At 41.4% G+C, this 18,752-nt stretch overlaps 1 protein-coding gene across 2 annotated transcripts in view; it reads right to left on the bottom strand.

Moving 5' to 3' along the window:
- Window positions 1-6,821: 6,821 nt before the first annotated feature.
- The window catches only part of LOC128703074 (probable G-protein coupled receptor Mth-like 1), a 42,677-nt gene continuing 30,746 nt past the window's right edge, over window positions 6,822-18,752 (bottom strand). For both annotated transcript variants that reach the window (XM_070103554.1, XM_070103555.1), the window contains exons 3-8: window positions 17,878-17,956; window positions 15,361-15,524; window positions 13,370-13,511; window positions 13,036-13,128; window positions 8,794-8,875; window positions 6,822-7,476 (exon numbers count right to left, since the gene is read on the bottom strand). In XM_070103554.1, coding sequence (XP_069959655.1) covers window positions 7,366-7,476; window positions 8,794-8,875; window positions 13,036-13,128; window positions 13,370-13,511; window positions 15,361-15,524; window positions 17,878-17,956 — 671 coding nt within the window. In that variant the 3' untranslated portion in view covers window positions 6,822-7,365. The remainder of the gene's footprint in view (window positions 7,477-8,793; window positions 8,876-13,035; window positions 13,129-13,369; window positions 13,512-15,360; window positions 15,525-17,877; window positions 17,957-18,752) is intronic.

The raw sequence follows: 18,752 nt of genomic DNA, 5'->3' as shown, positions 1-18,752 counted from the left end.
GGTAGAAAGATGGATACACTTCAAGTACATATTGCTACGTGTTTATCACAGATTACAGTGTGGAAATCTCCTCCAGCTTGTCAGAGCTGGGGCGCGTACCCAGGATACTGCAGGCATTACCCCTCTGAACCGCAGCGCTGAGTCGCTGGAATAGAAAACTAGCTGCCCTGGGATCCCTAGTTGCCCTGATTAGTCTTTTGCCTAGCTCCTTAAGGAACTTAGATGCATTCTTTTCCCATGAGCCAAGGGTCTCTGAGCCTATGGGATCAAACATATAATGATGGGCAAGTTCACTGTATTTTCTAGACTTTTGGGACTCCCTCAAGCTATCACCTAAATATGCAAAACTACCACTGTGCAAAAAATAATGAAATTCCAAGCGCTTTCGTGATTTCTCACATTATCAAGCAATAGTTCCTTGATAATGTGAAAAATCATTATTTGTTCACAGTGGTTGTATTGCATATTGCTATAGCACCTGTTTACTGTGATTATATACACACACACACACATTTATATATATATATATATATATATATATATATTATAATAGGTAGTAGGTTGGTAGACAGCAACCACCCAGGGAAGTACTACCGTCCTGCCAGATGACTGTGAAACAAAAACCTGTAACTGTTTTGCATGATGGTAGGATTGCTGGTTTCTTTTTCTGTCTCATAAACACGCTAAGATAACAGGGATATCTTGCTACTCCTACTTACACTTTGGTCACACTTCACAGACACGCACATGCATATATATATATACATACATCTAGGTTTTTCTCCTTTTTCTAAATAGCTCTTGTTCTTTTTTATTTCTTCTATTGTCCATGGGGAAGTGGAAAAGAATCTTTCCTCCGTAAGCCATGCGTGTCGTATGAGGCGACTAAAATGCCGGGAGCAATGGGCTAGTAACCCCTTCTCCTGTATACAATTACTAAAAAAGAGAAGAAGAAAAACTTTATAAAACTGGGTTGCTTAAATGTGCGTGGATGTAGTGCGGATGACAAGAAACAGATGATTGCTGATGTTATGAATGAAAAGAAGTTGGATGTCCTGGCCCTAAGCGAAACAAAGCTGAAGGGGGTAGGAGAGTTTCAGTGGGGGGAAATAAATGGGATTAAATCTGGAGTATCTGAGAGAGTTAGAGCAAAGGAAGGGGTAGCAGTAATGTTAAATGATCAGTTATGGAAGGAGAAAAGAGAATATGAATGTGTAAATTCAAGAATTATGTGGATTAAAGTAAAGGTTGGATGCGAGAAGTGGGTCATAATAAGCGTGTATGCACCTGGAGAAGAGAGGAATGCAGAGGAGAGAGAGAGATTTTGGGAGATGTTAAGTGAATGTATAGGAGCCTTTGAACCAAGTGAGAGAGTAATTGTGGTAGGGGACTTGAATGCTAAAGTAGGAGAAACTTTTAGAGAGGGTGTGGTAGGTAAGTTTGGGGTGCCAGGTGTAAATGATAATGGGAGCCCTTTGATTGAACTTTGTATAGAAAGGGGTTTAGTTATAGGTAATACATATTTTAAGAAAAAGAGGATAAATAAGTATACACGATATGATGTAGGGCGAAATGACAGTAGTTTGTTGGATTATGTATTGGTAGATAAAAGACTGTTGAGTAGACTTCAGGATGTACATGTTTATAGAGGGGCCACAGATATATCAGATCACTTTCTAGTTGTAGCTACACTGAGAGTAAAAGGTAGATGGGATACAAGGAGAATAGAAGCATCAGGGAAGAGAGAGGTGAAGGTTTATAAACTAAAAGAGGAGGCAGTTAGGGTAAGATATAAACAGCTATTGGAGGATAGATGGGCTAATGAGAGCATAGGCAATGGGGTCGAAGAGGTATGGGGTAGGTTTAAAAATGTAGTGTTAGAGTGTTCAGCAGAAGTTTGTGGTTACAGGAAAGTGGGTGCAGGAGGGAAGAGGAGCGATTGGTGGAATGATGATGTAAAGAGAGTAGTAAGGGAGAAAAAGTTAGCATATGAGAAGTTTTTACAAAGTAGAAGTGATGCAAGGAGGGAAGAGTATATGGAGAAAAAGAGAGAAGTTAAGAGAGTGGTGAAGCAATGTAAAAAGAGAGCAAATGAGAGAGTGGGTGAGATGTTATCAACAAATTTCGTTGAAAATAAGAAAAAGTTTTGGAGTGAGATTAACAAGTTAAGAAAGCCTAGAGAACAAATGGATTTGTCAGTTAAAAATAGGAGAGGAGAGTTATTAAATGGAGAGTTAGAGGTATTGGGAAGATGGAAGGAATATTTTGAGGAATTGTTAAATGTTGATGAAGATAGGGAAGCTGTGATTTCGTGTATAGGGCAAGGAGGAATAACATCTTGTAGGAGTGAGGAAGAGCCAGTTGTGAGTGTGGGGGAAGTTCGTGAGGCAGTAGGTAAAATGAAAGGGGGTAAGGCAGCCGGGATTGATGGGATAAAGATAGAAATGTTAAAAGCAGGTGGGGATATAGTTTTGGAGTGGTTGGTGCAATTATTTAATAAATGTATGGAAGAGGGTAAGGTACCTAGGGATTGGCAGAGAGCATGCATAGTTCCTTTGTATAAAGGCAAAGGGGATAAAAGAGAGTGCAAAAATTATAGGGGGATAAGTCTGTTGAGTGTACCTGGTAAAGTGTATGGTAGAGTTATAATTGAAAGAATTAAGAGTAAGACGGAGAATAGGATAGCAGATGAACAAGGAGGCTTTAGGAAAGGTAGGGGGTGTGTGGACCAGGTGTTTACAGTGAAACATATAAGTGAACAGTATTTAGATAAGGCTAAAGAGGTCTTTGTGGCATTTATGGATTTGGAAAAGGCGTATGACAGGGTGGATAGGGGGGCAATGTGGCAGATGTTGCAAGTGTATGGTGTAGGAGGTAGGTTACTGAAAGCAGTGAAGAGTTTTTACGAGGATAGTGAGGCTCAAGTTAGAGTATGTAGGAAAGAAGGAAATTTTTTCCCAGTAAAAGTAGGCCTTAGACAAGGATGTGTGATGTCACCGTGGTTGTTTAATATATTTATAGATGGGGTTGTAAGAGAAGTAAATGCGAGGGTCTTGGCAAGAGGCGTGGAGTTAAAAGATAAAGAATCACACACAAAGTGGGAGTTGTCACAGCTGCTCTTTGCTGATGACACTGTGCTCTTGGGAGATTCTGAAGAGAAGTTGCAGAGATTGGTGGATGAATTTGGTAGGGTGTGCAAAAGAAGAAAATTAAAGGTGAATACAGGAAAGAGTAAGGTTATGAGGATAACAAAAAGATTAGGTGATGAAAGATTGAATATCAGATTGGAGGGAGAGAGTATGGAGGAGGTGAACGTATTCAGATATTTGGGAGTGGACGTGTCAGCGGATGGGTCTATGAAAGATGAGGTGAATCATAGAATTGATGAGGGAAAAAGAGTGAGTGGTGCACTTAGGAGTCTGTGGAGACAAAGAACTTTGTCCTTGGAGGCAAAGAGGGGAATGTATGAGAGTATAGTTTTACCAACGCTCTTATATGGGTGTGAAGCGTGGGTGATGAATGTTGCAGCGAGGAGAAGGCTGGAGGCAGTGGAGATGTCATGTCTGAGGGCAATGTGTGGTGTGAATATAATGCAGAGAATTCGTAGTTTGGAAGTTAGGAGGAGGTGCGGGATTACCAAAACTGTTGTCCAGAGGGCTGAGGAAGGGTTGTTGAGGTGGTTCGGACATGTAGAGAGAATGGAGCGAAACAGAATGACTTCAAGAGTGTATCAGTCTGTAGTGGAAGGAAGGCGGGGTAGGGGTCGGCCTAGGAAGGGTTGGAGGGAGGGGGTAAAGGAGGTTTTGTGTGCGAGGGGCTTGGACTTCCAGCAGGCATGCGTGAGCGTGTTTGATAGGAGTGAATGGAGACAAATGGTTTTTAATACTTGACGTGCTGTTGGAGTGTGAGCAAAGTAACATTTATGAAGGGATTCAGGGAAACCGGCAGGCCGGACTTGAGTCCTGGAGATGGGAAGTACAGTGCCTGCACTCTGAAGGAGGGGTGTTAATGTTGCAGTTTAAAAACTGTAGTGTAAAGCACCCTTCTGGCAAGACAGTGATGGAGTGAATGATGGTGAAAGTTTTTCTTTTTCGGGCCACCCTGCCTTGGTGGGAATCGGCCGGTGTGATAATAAAAAAAAAAAAAATATATATATATATATATATATTTACCAAACTGCGGCAGGCCAGGACTCTACCCTACGAATCTTGTACCACCTCTAGAGACAGCACAATGTATGCATTACCTTACCACTACGCCACCGATCCTACTAAGGTGATGCGTACATTGTGCTGTCTCTGGAGGCGGCACAAGATTCGTAGGGTCGAATCCTGGCCTGCTGCAGCTTAGTAAATGATTTAAAATCACTTGTATCGTGATTTCATTGTTATATATATATATATATATATATATATATATATATATATATATATATATATATATATATATATATATATATATATATATATATATATATATATTTATATACAGTTTTTCAATGTTATATTAAAAATCAATTTGTATAAAAATAATATATTTTAGAGATTCATTTTTTTTCTGGTGGTGAAAAAATGTCGTGTAGCCTTAAGCTTCAAACTTTACTGACCAACTAGATGGCAAACACACCGAAGTTATTCTAGATTCTATTATTGTAGATTCATGGGGAAGCGTTAAAGCCGTAGGGGTTATACAGCACCTGGTGAATGGAAGGCAGACAGGTTTGAAACTTGTAATGAAGTTGGTAGAATTACCGACAATATGTAAAGTAAAAGGACACAAGTGCAACTATTGTGACATTTATTGTGGCAACGTTTCGCTCTCCAGCAGCTTTATCAAGCTTGATAAAGCTCCTGGAGAGCGAAACGTTGCCACAATAAATGTCACATTAGTTGCACTTGTGTCCTTTTACTTTACATACAGGTTTGAAACTTGGGGAGGAAAGGGCTGTCCCAAGTGCCTTGGATGAAGAGCGCATCAAGAGCACCAAAGGCACGCTTCTTGAAGGGTAGCAAAAGGGGAGAGTGAGAGGTTGAGTAACAGCTCCAGGACTAGCCCTTTTCCCATCAAGTGACGTTATCTAGTGCTCTTACGTAGATCCTTGTATATCAAGTATACCATGTATACCAAGTATGCCATTTATATCACTGTATACCAAGTATACCATGTATATCATGTATACCATGTATATCATGTTAGGTTAGAAGATTGTCATGTGAGAAAATTGTCTTGTGAGAAGGTTGTCAGGTTACAAGGTTGTCAGGTTACAGGCTGTCAGATTAGAAAACTGTCAGCATAGTAGGTGTTGGAAGCCACCAGCAGGTTTGTATGTATGATGAGTTGGGATGAAAAACCAGATAATTGTGGTTTGGGTGTGGATTACGCAGGTGGGTTGAGAAATACGGGGTTAGGTGGGTGGTGGTGGGCAGGTGGTTGGCGGTCAGTTGGGGCAGGTAGTGTGGGATTACCTTTGCAATTGCATAAACACTAGCATGATCGTGCAATGTCACCAGAGGTTAGTTTGCAAGTCAAACTGGTAACATACAGTGTGTGTGTGTGTGTGTGTGTGTGTGTACTCACCTATATGTGGTTGCACGGGTCGAGTCACAGCTCCTGGCCTGTGCGCATGTGAGTTTGCTAAGTACCCAGCCATCACCCATATTCAATTTGCCTACCGTTCTCCCAACACTGTGATTCCCGTGGCTTGCGCTAATCATGCAAATGATTATGCAAATGAGCATGCAAAACGAACACACTCAAACAACAAACACACTTGAGCTATCATCTTAGGAGACAGGTACAAGATGCGCTAATCAGAACTAATTAGCAACACTTCCTGATTTCTAATTTCTTCCTGGTTACTTTTAAGTTATTATCAAGAATCTATCATTTTGTAATCGTATAACCAGCTTGTAACTACCCACAACTGGAAGGTGCTTTAGGCTACGTTTCGCTCATTCCCGAACCATTATTAAGCCCCGATTTAAACACAGCGAGTAATGACTAAGATACAGTGAGATTTCAGGCTATGAGGTTACAGAAGTTTGTGGATACAGGAAGGGTGGGTACAGGTTTGGTTAAGCTGATAAGGCTCTACATAGAGCGAAACGTTGTTACAATAAAAGCTTCTAAAATTATCAGTTTTTCTAGTCACGAACAGATGATGGTCCAGGAAGGACCGAAACGTCTGTAGGCTTCCTCTTCAAATTGTGGGTTGGGAACTGTTTGTCACTCAACTGCCACGTTTTGCCAGCCAGTGGCAAAACGTTTCCACGATAGAGATGGCCAAGTGCTATACAAGTATCTCATTCAACACTCAAGGACTCAACAGTTCATTCCACTCATCAACAGCTATTGATGTTACTTAATTCGACCACCAAACCAGTGTTTGGTGATCTAATTAAATAACATCGCTTATTTACACAAATCTCCCGCATCTATAATTGGTCCAAGTCGGACCGAATCGCCGTCATAGGCTTCTCTCTCCTGTCTACGGGTTGTGTATTGTTCTAGTCACGGTACTGTGATTTTTTGCTTTTTCTATGCTCATTTGTTTTCCATATCACTATAACGTGTTTACTTATACCTATTGCGTTATTTTTGTCTCTGAACAGTGAAGTTGTAAAAAGAACTAAAGATAATAGAAATACTGAGGAGGCCTATTGGCTAGGCTTCTATATTTTTCTAACTCATTTTTTTGAGCTGTACAAAATGTGGGTTCACTTGTGTTCTGTGTCTCCGAGCTCGGTGATGTACCCTGGTTTTGGCACTCAGTATTTTGAGGTGGTTAGTCCCTCAGTCTGGAGAAGAGCATTGTCCCATAGTCTGAAACATATTGTTTCATACTATGGAACAATGCTCTTCTCCAGACTGAGGGACTGACCACCTCAAAACTTTAAGGGTGATGGACTGATTACATCGTCTTCAAGTCTCTTCTGCTTCTATCAACTTTTCTGTACTCGACTGAAGAAGCCTACTGTGTAGGCGAAACGTTTCGAAATAAAGATACCTAACTGTTACATATGTGTCTTACCTAACCACAAAGAAGAATGGTGAAGATCAAGAGTTTGTATGGGACTGATGAAGCCACTGTGTGGCGAAACGTGTTTACAGTAAAGTTAACCAAGTGTTGTACATGTGTCTAATTTATTAACTTGTTGGTTCTCTGAAGCATTTATCTACATCCCCAGCACTTGCTGTAGACGTCCAAGTGTTTCTACATGTGTCTAGGAAGTGCATGACGGCCCTTGGATATGGTCTTCATACATTAGGTGGCTGGACGTCTAAGACCCAGGACGTCTCCTGGGTCTTTGCATTCATGCTACGCATTGGGTCTACGAGCTCGGCAATGTTCCGTGGTCTTTGCATTCACTCCTTGCGACGCTGCGCATCCAGGAGTTCGCTGGCATCTTCTCCAGTGTGAGTCGGGACAGAATCTTCATTACTAACGGCCAGCTGAGGACATCCCCAGTGGAACACCTGAAAGTAGGCATACCACTTAATGCTCTCGTTATTATTTGGATGTCTATTCTTATATTCGTGAGATGCGCTAGAGCATCCTACGTCTGGGGAATTGAAGGTAATGATGCGATGCGTGAAAATAGGAAGAGAGAGAAAGTTACAGGATTTTGGATAAGGAGCCCTTCACCAGCATCTCAAAACTCTCCCCTGAAAGGACTGAATATGTCACCACTATTATCACATTGACAAGGTTAAGGATCCCTAGCTTTATTGACAAGCTATTTACAGGAATCCTTAACCTGTAAATAGCTTGTCAATAAAGCTAGGGATCCTTAACCTTGTCAAACCCTGTGTAAAAAAAAAAAAAAAAAAAAAAAAAGTGAGGGAGAGAGAGAGAGAGCGCATGAATGGCAAAAGACCTGAAGTCCACACCAAGGCTATTTCTAAAGAACTATCTTCATCTATCTTGATTAATAACTCTCAGCTATTATCTAGACCAACTGTACTGCTTAAGTAGGTCACGTTAGATAAGTATGTGCTGAGGGCCTCACCTTCAAACAGGAAGCTAATTAACAGTATTTAACATAACATATTTATTAAAAACACTAATAATTTTTACTCTCGTAATCATGAAGTTAGAAAATCATGTGGAATTCGCAGTATTACTAAACACTACTAATACTATTACTACTTCTAGACTCTCCTAGTTCTGCATCTAGATACTGCACTGTAGGTGGAAATGAGGAGCGGAGATGAACTCATATGCTTAGCTGTTTTTCCTATCTTCGCTATCTTCTTGCCGAATAAGGCAAGCAAAAATTTGTGTATGCAATAATTTCGCAAAAATCATTCTGAACCCAACGATAAAAATATATTTAATTGTGTTTGTTAATTATTACTTTACTGAAAACTTATCTAAAATATACTTAGTTGGATTAGGCTAAATTAAATTGCGCTTGTTATAATAAGGTTAGGTAAGTTTTCTAAGGTCCTTTGGTACAAAATTATGTATATTTACGTTAACAAAAATGAAAAAAAAATATCTTTAAGCACATAAGAGAGTTCTTTTTAAGAAAGGACTTAATTTTAAATGAGTTCTTGCTACTTAGTCGATTTTGCCTATTCGGCACGGCACTATATATATATATATATATATATATATATATATATATATATATATATATATATATATATATATATATATATATATATATATATATATATATATATATATATATATATATATATATATATATATATATATATATATATATATATATATATATATATATAGTGTACGTAACATCTTAACATACTTAGCCAGTGTTCACTTACCTTGAGATCTTTCCTTAAGCAAACTGCCACGAGAAAAATATACACTCCTTGAAGACTGTTAATGATGTCGATGATGATGACTCTGTAAGATACAGTGATATTCTCATTCGATGTGGTTACACTGGCAGTGTGTGTGGCTGTCCTACACTGTGTGATAGTGACACTGGCAGTGTGTGTGGCTGTCCTACACTGTGTGATAGTGACACTGGCAGTGTGTGTGGCTGTCCTACACTGTGTGATAGTGACACTGGCAGTGTGTGTGGCTGTCCTACACTGTGTGATAGTGACACTGGCAGTGTGTGTGGCTGTCCTACACTGTGTGATAGTGACACTGGCAGTGTGTGTGGCTGTCCTACACTGTGTGATAGTGACACTGGCAGTGTGTGTGGCTGTCCTACACTGTGTGATAGTGACACTGGCAGTGTGTGTGGCTGTCCTACACTGTGTGATAGTGACACTGGCAGTGTGTGTGGCTGTCCTACACTGTGTGATAGTGACACTGGCAGTGTGTGTGGCTGTCCTACACTGTGTGATAGTGACACTGGCAGTGTGGGTGGCTGTCCTACACTGTGTGATAGTGACACTGGCAGTGTGTGTGGCTGCCCTACACTGTGAGATAGTGACACTGGCAGTGTGGGTGGCTGTCCTACACTGTGTGACAGTAACACTGGCAGTGTGTGTGGCTGTCCTACACTGTGTGATAGTGACACTGGCAGTGTGGGTGGCTGTCCTACACTGTGTGACAGTAACACTGGCAGTGTGTGTGGCTGCCCTACACTGTGTGATAGTGACACTGGCAGTGTGTGTGGCTGTCCTACACTGTGTGATAGTGACACTGGCAGTGTGTGTGGCTGTCCTACACTGTGTGATAGTGACACTGGCAGTGTGTGTGGCTGTCCTACACTGTGTGCTAGTGACACTGGCAGTGTGTGTGGCTGCCCTACACTGTGTGATAGTAACACTGGCAGTGTGTGTGGCTGTCCTACACTGTGTGATAGTGACACTGGCAGTGTGTGTGGCTGTCCTACACTGTGTGACAGTAACACTGGCAGTGTGTGTGGCTGTCCTACACTGTGTGATAGTGACACTGGCATTGTCACTATCACACAGTGTAGGACAGTGTGTGTGGCTGCCCTACACTGTGTGATAGTGACACTGGCAGTGTGTGTGGCTGCCCTACAGTGTGTGATAGTGACACTGGCAGTGTGTGTGGCTGTCCTACACTGTGTGATAGTGACACTGGCAGTGTGTGTGGCTGCCCTACACTGTGTGATAGTGACACTGGCAGTGTGTGTGGCTACCCTACACTGTGAGATAGTGACACTGGCAGTGTGTGTGGCTGCTCTACACTGTGTGACAGTAACACGGTGATAAATGACTGAATATATTGAAACAATAGAAAAAAAGAGACAGGAATGCAGTGTAATACTATTCTTTATTGACAACGTTTCGCCCACACAGTTGGCTTTACTAAAGCCCTCACACTGGGTTCTGATAAAAACCACTGTGTGGGCGAAACACAGCCAATAAACGATCACAATTTACTGCATCTGTGAGAGTTGTCTAGTGGGTGCGAAAATTGTTGTCCAATTATAGTGTATCACACAGGATGGGTTTCACCTCTATACTCTCTCACACAGGATGGGCTTCCCCTCTATACTCTCTCACACAGGATGGGTTTCCCCTCTATACTCTCTCACACAGGATGGGCTTCCCCTCTATACTCTCTCACACAGGATGGGCTCCCCCTCTATACTCTCTCACACAGGATGGGTTTCCCCTCTATACTCTCTCACACAGGATGGGTTTCCCCTCTATACTCTCTCACACAGGATGGGTTTACCCTCTATACTCTCTCACACAGGATGGGTTTCCCCTCTATACTCTCTCACACAGGATGGGTTTCCCCTCTATACTCTCTCACACAGGATGGGTTTCCCCTCTATACTCTATCACACAGGATGGGTTTCCCCTCTATACTCTCTCACACAGGATGGGTTTCCCCTCTATACTCTCTCACACAGGATGGGTTTCCCCTCTATACTCTCTCACACAGGATGGGTTTCCCCTCTATACTCTATCACACAGGATGGGTTTCCCCTCTATACTCTCTCACACAGGATGGGTTTCCCCTCTATACTCTCTCACACAGGATGGGTTTCCCCTCTATACTCTCTCACACAGGACGGGTTTCCCCTCTATACTCTCTCACACAGGATAGGTTTCCCCTCTATACTCTCTCACACAGGATGGGTTTCCCCTCTATACTCTCTCACACAGGATGGGTTTCCCCTCTATACTCTCTCACACAGGATGGGTTTCCCCTCTATACTCTCTCACACAGGATGGGTTTCCCCTCTATACTCTCTCACACAGGATGGGTTTCCCCTCTATACTCTCTCACACAGGATGGGTTTCCCCTCTATACTCTCTCACACAGGATGGGTTTCCCCTCTATACTCTCTCACACAAGATGGGTTTCCCCTCTATACTCTCTCACACAGGATGGGTTTCCCCTCTATACTCTCTCACACAGGATGGGTTTCCCCTCTATACTCTCTCACACAGGATGGGTTTCCCCTCTATACTCTCTCACACAGGATGGGTTTCCCCTCTATACTCTCTCACACAGGATGGGTTTCCCCTCTATACTCTCTCACACAGGATGGGTTTCCCCTCTATACTCTCTCACACAGGATGGGTTTCCCCTCTATACTCTCTCACACAGGATGGGTTTCCCCTCTATACTCTCTCACACAGGATGGGTTTCCCCTCTATACTCTCTCACACAGGATGGGTTTCCCCTCTATACTCTCTCACACAGGATGGGTTTCCCCTCTATTCGCTCTCACACAGGATGGGTTTCCCCTCTATACTCTCTCACACAGGATGGGTTTCCCCTCTATACTCTCTCACACAGGATGGGTTTCCCCTCTATACTCTCTCACACAGGATGGGTTTCCCCTCTATACTCTCTCACACAGCATGGGTTTCCCCTCTATACTCTCTCACACAGGATGGGTTTCCCCTCTATACTCTCTCACACAGGATGGGTTTCCCCTCTATACTCTCTCACACAGGATGGGTTTCCCCTCTATACTCTCTCACACAGGATGGGTTTCCCCTCTATACTCTCTCACACAGGATGGGTTTCCCCTCTATACTCTCTCACACAGGATGGCTTTCCCCTCTATACTCTCTCACACAGGATAGGTTTTCCCTCTATACTCTCTCACACAGGATAGGTTTTCCCTCTATACTCTCTCACACAGGATGGGTTTCCCCTCTATACTCTCTCACACAGGATGGGTTTCCCCTCTATACTCTCTCACACAGGATGGGTTTACCCTCTATACTCTCTCACACAGGATGGGTTTCCCCTCTATACTATCTCACACAGGATGGGTTTCCCTTCTATACTCTCTCACACAGGATGGGTTTCCCCTCTATACTCTCTCACACAGGATGGGTTTCCCCTCTATACTCTCTCACACAGGATGGGTTTCCCCTCTATACTCTCTCACACAGGATGGGTTTCCCCTCTATACTCTCTCACACAGGATGGGTTTCCCCTCTATACTCTCTCACACAGGATGGGTTTCCCCTCTATACTCTCTCACACAGGATGGGTTTCCCCTCTATACTCTCTCACACAGGATGGGTTTCCCCTCTATACTCTCTCACACAGGATGGGTTTCCCCTCTATACTCACACAGGATGGGTTTCCCCTCTATACTCACACAAGATGGGTTTCCCCTCTATACTCTCTCACACAGGATGGGTTTCCCCTCTATACTCTCTCACACAGGATGGGTTTCCCCTCTATACTCTCTCACACAGGATGGGTTTCCCCTCTATACTCTCTCACACAGGATGGGTTTCCCCTCTATACTCTCTCACACAGGATGGGTTTCCCCTCTATACTCTCACACAGGATGGGTTTCCCCTCTATACTCCCTCACACAGGATGGGTTTCCAGTTATACTCCGTCCCACAGGAAGGGATTCCTGTTATTCCATCCCACAAGCTGGGTCTAATACATGTGGTAATGAAATATGTCAGAGTCAGCTGGGAAGCTGACTTACCTTACTTTACCTAACCTAACCTAGCCTAACTATACTTCTCATCACTACCTCTCCTACCTCCTCTCTAGAAGGAATTCCGCTTGCTTACGTTACATGCACACTCTTACAGCGTTACTTAAACAATGTTACAATTACGAAACGTTACAGCGTTACTTACGCGATGTTACACTGGTTGCCAATCTTCCAAGACACGATCTCAGTAATCCACAGCACTCCCGTAATAATGAAGAGTTTAAGGTATACCCAGGCACTAGACAACAATGGATATTTGTTAGTAATTTAGTAATAATAATAATTATTATTATTATTATTATTATTATTATTATTATTATTATTATTATTATTATTATTATTATTATTATTATTATTATTATTATTATTATACATTTTTCTTCATTGTCAGTTTTCTGGCCAAAAGATTCGTGGCCCGTAGAATCGAAATCACAGATCAACTAATCACGAATACGCTACAAAAATTAAACACGACTCACCTTATGGTCTGGTTGTGTCCACTCTCGACTCTGTATCTGTCGTTGCGCTTCAGCAGCATCACTGAGCAGATGAAGAATACCATGTTTACTAAGATGAGCACCAGGATGATGCCGTACTGGTACACCCAGCGGGAAGTCACATCTGAAACACGTGTTTGCAATGAATTTACATGGCGTAGAACGTTGAAGATAGTAAGGTTACACACGTGCGGCCAGCAATAACAGCCTGGTTGTTAGGTAAGACACATATGCAACAGTTAGGTATCTTTATTTCGAAACGTTTCGCCTACACAGTAGGCTTCTTCAGTCGAGTACAGAAAAGTTGATAGAAGCAGAAGATACTTGAAGACGATGTAATCAGTCCATCACCCTTAAAGTTTTGAGGTGGTCAGTCCCTCAGTCTGGAGAAGAGCATTGTTCCATAGTCTGAAACAATATTTCGTTCTATGTAGAGCTTTAATAAGTAAAGCTCCTACATGGTGCCACATGACTCAAGAAATCGTAATGACACGATTGCAAATAAACCATACCCCCGGCCGGGATTGAACCCGGGGGTATGGTTTATTTGCAATCGTGTCATTACGATTTCTTGAGTCGTGTTGACGGCAGTGAAGGGACTTGAGCTAGAGTTCGTCACGGCCACGCTAGCTGGAGATTCGTCTGTAAAAACTTGCATTTGTGGTCACAGAGGTGCCTGTGCTAACTTTCCTATGGTGTAGAAATATACCTAGTTGGATGAATCTTATTGTGGCTAGCTGGTCTAGTGGCTAACGCGACGGGCTGGAGTTTTGAGACTCTATGACCGCGGGTTCAATCCCGGCCGGGGGTATGGTTTATGGTGCCACATCGAAGATCTAATTTAAAACATTTATGGATAAGTAAAGTGTAATAAACACTTGTCAGTGATCAATAACCCACATTAGACAGAAACTCGAGTTTTTAATTATATTCAATGTATCGAAATGTCGTACTGGCGAGAATAAATTCTAAGATATAGATTGAGGAAAATTTTAATCATTAAAAGAAAGCTTTTCTCTTCATAGAGCTTTAGAAAATAGAGACGTCAATGTGAAAGCTTTTTATGTCAGCTAACTCGTCAGCCACACATGACTCAGCCATATCCTACTTCACAAAAATTTCAGAGAAACTAAGGGCGCCAGGCTGTCTAGTGGCAAGAAGACACAATGGCGGAGAGGAATTAAATGAGACGCTTACCCTGTCGACACACTTCTTTACTCAGTGACTGAAGAGGGTTGTTTACTGGCGAAATGTTCCCATACAGTTTCTCCAGCAGTGCCTTATTTTTTTCCACTACTGAGAATCATCACAGGTGGGTTGATGTTTTTAAAAGTAAGCAATAACATAAGAACATATGAAAGAAGTAACACTGCAGCAGGTTTACTGGCCCATGCGAGGCTGGTCCAAGTCTCCTACCGGCTTAAGCTAATGCCCCAACCTAGTTAGGTCAGGTCACATTCACTTCAAGAAGGAGCACGGCATCTGACCTAGTAGCACAAGCTAGTCAGGTCCAACTCACACCCCCCTACACCCACTCACGTATTTATCTAACCTATTTTTAAAACTACACAACGTTTTAGCCTCCATAACAGTACTCGGGATTTTGTTCCACTCATTCACAACTCTGTTACCAAACTAATGTTTTCCTATATCCTTCATGAATCTGATTTTTTCAAACTTAAAGCCATTGCTGCGAATCCTGTCTAGGCTAGATATTTTTAGCGCACTATTTACATCCCAGTGCCTGCACTCTGAAGGAGGGGTGTTAATGTTGCAGTTTAAAAACTGTAGTGTAAAGCACCCTTCTGGCAAGACAGTGATGGAGTGAATGATGGTGAAAGTTTTTCTTTTTCGGGCCACCCTGCCTTGGTGGGAATCGGCCGGTGTGATAATAAAAAAAAAAAGCTTAAATAATTTATAAACATATTACAACGATAAGAGTGGAGTGTTGTATCACACTAAACTCTCCTTACCGAGGAACCAGCAGTTGGGGAGGTGGAAGTGTGGGCGTATAACATCAGCTTGCAGGGCATCCAGCGTGACACCAACGAGAGTGATGAGAATAGCGCTACCCCAGGCGTAGAGGCTGTATACCAGGAACACTCGTACGCCCTCGCGATACCCTTTATGTGGTGACCTGACGGCAAGGAATATATATATATATATATATATATATATATATATATATATATATATATATATATATATATATATATATATATATATATATATATATATATATATATATATATATGCAATAAGATCACAGCAAACAGGTGATTTCAGAATATGCAAAACAACCACTCTGAAAGAATAGAGAAATTCCAAGCGCTTTCGTGACTACTCACATTATCAAGGAACTATGAAAGTAAAGCATCCAAGGAAGGTATATAAGGGGGTCTGGCCAACACCTCACTATCAGATCCCACAACGGTTAAACACCTGACGCGCGCCGGCCCAACTGGACACGTCCTTTGCACAACCACCAACAAACTATTCTGCCCAAGAAAATTTTTAAAATTATTTGTCCAGTGTATTATTAAATTCTTCCCAAATTCTATTAAGAATTTAATAATACACTGGACAAATAATAATTTTAAAAATTTTCTTGGGTAGAATAGTTTGTTGGTGGTTGTGCAAAGGACCTGTCCAGTTGGGCCGGTGCGCGTCAGGTGTTTAACCGTTGTGGGATCTGATAGTGAGGTGTTGGCCAGACCCCTTATATACCTTCCTTGGATGCTTTACTTTCATAGTTCCTTGATAATGTGAGTAGTCACGAAAGCGCTTGGAATTTCTCTATTCTTTCAGAGTGGTTGTTTTGCATATATATATATATATATATATATATATATATATATATATATATATATATATATATATATATATATATATATATATATATATATATATATCAGACCCTCAGCCTTGGCTGAGGGACTGATTACCTCATCTTTTGTGAATATTTCTTCATTATGTCCTTGTACTGATAAAGTCAATGACTGGCGAAACGTCTACAAACAAACATTTCGAAATGTTTTACAAGTGTTTCGTCTGTCAGTATTCCTACTGTTTTGTCTGTCAAAAAGCAATAGTCTCTCCTGACACGGGTAGTAATAGATAATATCTCGTTCAGCCAGTAAAATAATAATAATAATAATAATAATAATAATAATCTTTATTTCTACAAGTACAGGATACAACTTATACAGACCATAGCTCACATCAGTGACATACTATATAGAAAGCCCCTTGTTAAGCAGAGCATTTCGGGCAAATTAGGTTCATTTTGTTCCTAGGATGTGACCCCAGACCAGTCGCCTATGCACCCAGGTACCTACTTACTGCTAGGTGAACAGGGACAGCAGGTATATAAAAGAAACACGCCTCAGTGATTCTACCCATATCGGGGATCGAACCACGGACCTCAATGTGAGAGTTGAGTAAGCATCCTCTGGCCTACCCCAGATAGATTCAGTTACCCTGGTTAATTGGGTTTAAAGCCTCCTGACACGCGAGGGTCATTAAGATTGCACCTTTTCACCACCAATCGAAATTACTTGAATCCCAAATGTACGCTGACATATTCCTCCACATGTATTGTGGACTGATGAAGCCACTGTGTGGCGAAACGTTTCCTCAATAAAGATACCCAAGAGTTGCACATGTGTCTAATTTAACAACAAGATATACTCATCAGCACATATTCAAACTGGTATACAGGAGGGCCCCGCTTATACAGCATGTTAGGTTCCAGGCTACTCTAGGGCCCCGCTTATACAGCATGTTAGGTTCCAGGCTACTATTGTAAAGCGAGAATTGCTGTAAAGTGAAACATTGCCCTTTTTTCACTTTCAAATGCACATAAAAGCCAGATAATATGTTTACACGATCATATATTAAGTGAGCAATATAGCTAGGCCTAAAAAATTGCATATAGAGTATTCACTTTACTTGCAAACTGCTGTAAAACGAAGCGCTGTAAAGTGGGGGTCTGACTGTATTCCAATATAATAATACATACTATGATGGTGTATCCAAGATACAATGATTAGCCATCAGGTTACGATAACTCTGATCTAACATCTACATTATAGCCCTCCCTGAGGGTGTCCAGTAGATCAGTTGGTAGTGCACTCGTTTCATACATTGTGTGTCCGTGTATAGATCGCCGGTACAGGTGGAAACACTGGGAGTGTTTCCTTAAGACACCTGCTGTCCCTGTTCACCTAGCAGCAAGTAGATATATGTGTGTTAGCTGACTGGTGTGAGTCGCATCCTGGGGGACAACATTAACCTAATTTGCCCGAAATGCTCTGCATAACAAGGGGCTTTCTATACAGTATGTCAGTGTTGTCAGCTATGGTCTGTATAAGTTGTATCACGTACTTGCAAAAATTATTATTACTATTATTATTATTATTATTATTATTATTATTATTATTATTATTATTATTATTATTATTATATTATTATTATTCTGTTGTACTCACCTTAGCTGGAAGTAGATGTGGAAACTCATGACGTTGAGCCAGAAAAACATAGCTAGGATACTAGCATGACACAGCGTGGCTAGAATGAATAAATGGCCAGAATTAGCAAGTGGAAAGGAGTAAATAAGAATAACGAGCAAATGAGAATAAATGAATGTAGAAAGAGGAATATATGTGGCGGATTCGTTTTTCAGAAAACTCTGGAATTACTGTCTACTGCTACAAGACGGGAATTATTAACTATTGCTAGGAATTGAGTATTATTAACTTCTATGAGCTGGGACTTATTAACTACTGCTAGGTGATAGAAATTTTTAATTGCTAGGAGCTGGGAATTATCAACTGCTAGGAGCTAGAAAATTTTAATTGCTAGGAGCCGGGAATTGTTAACTGCTAGAAGCTAGAAATTTTTAATTGCTAGGAGCTGGGAATTATTAACTGCTAGGAGCTAGAAATTTTTAATTGCTAGGAGCTGGGAATTATCAACTGCTAGGAGCTAGAAAATTTTAATTGCTAGGTGCTAGGAATTTTCAACAACTGCTGGGAATTATGACTGCTAGTAGCTGGGAATTACTGGCAAATGCTAGGTATGGAGGATTATATTAATTGTTAAATACTGGGAATTATTGCTTCCGCTATTAAAAGTAAGACTATTCCGTTTATTATTATTATTATTATTACTATATTCTTGGAAGCGTTAAACTTTTAGGGTCATACAGCTCCTGAGTAATGGGCAGCAATCAGGTTTGATCCAGGGAAGGGGAGGGTAGCTACAATTCCTTGGATCAAAAACCCTTTATGGGGAAACATCACTGAAGTCTTAACTTTATCAATAATTTATTTAAAAAATACTCTAAACCCGCATGAGTTATACA

Source organism: Cherax quadricarinatus, chromosome 86 (genome assembly GCF_038502225.1).
Source record: "Cherax quadricarinatus isolate ZL_2023a chromosome 86, ASM3850222v1, whole genome shotgun sequence".
NCBI lineage: Eukaryota > Metazoa > Arthropoda > Malacostraca > Decapoda > Parastacidae > Cherax > Cherax quadricarinatus.
The sequence above is the reverse complement of the archived record's forward strand: the minus strand, read 5'-3'. Positions and strand labels throughout refer to the sequence as shown.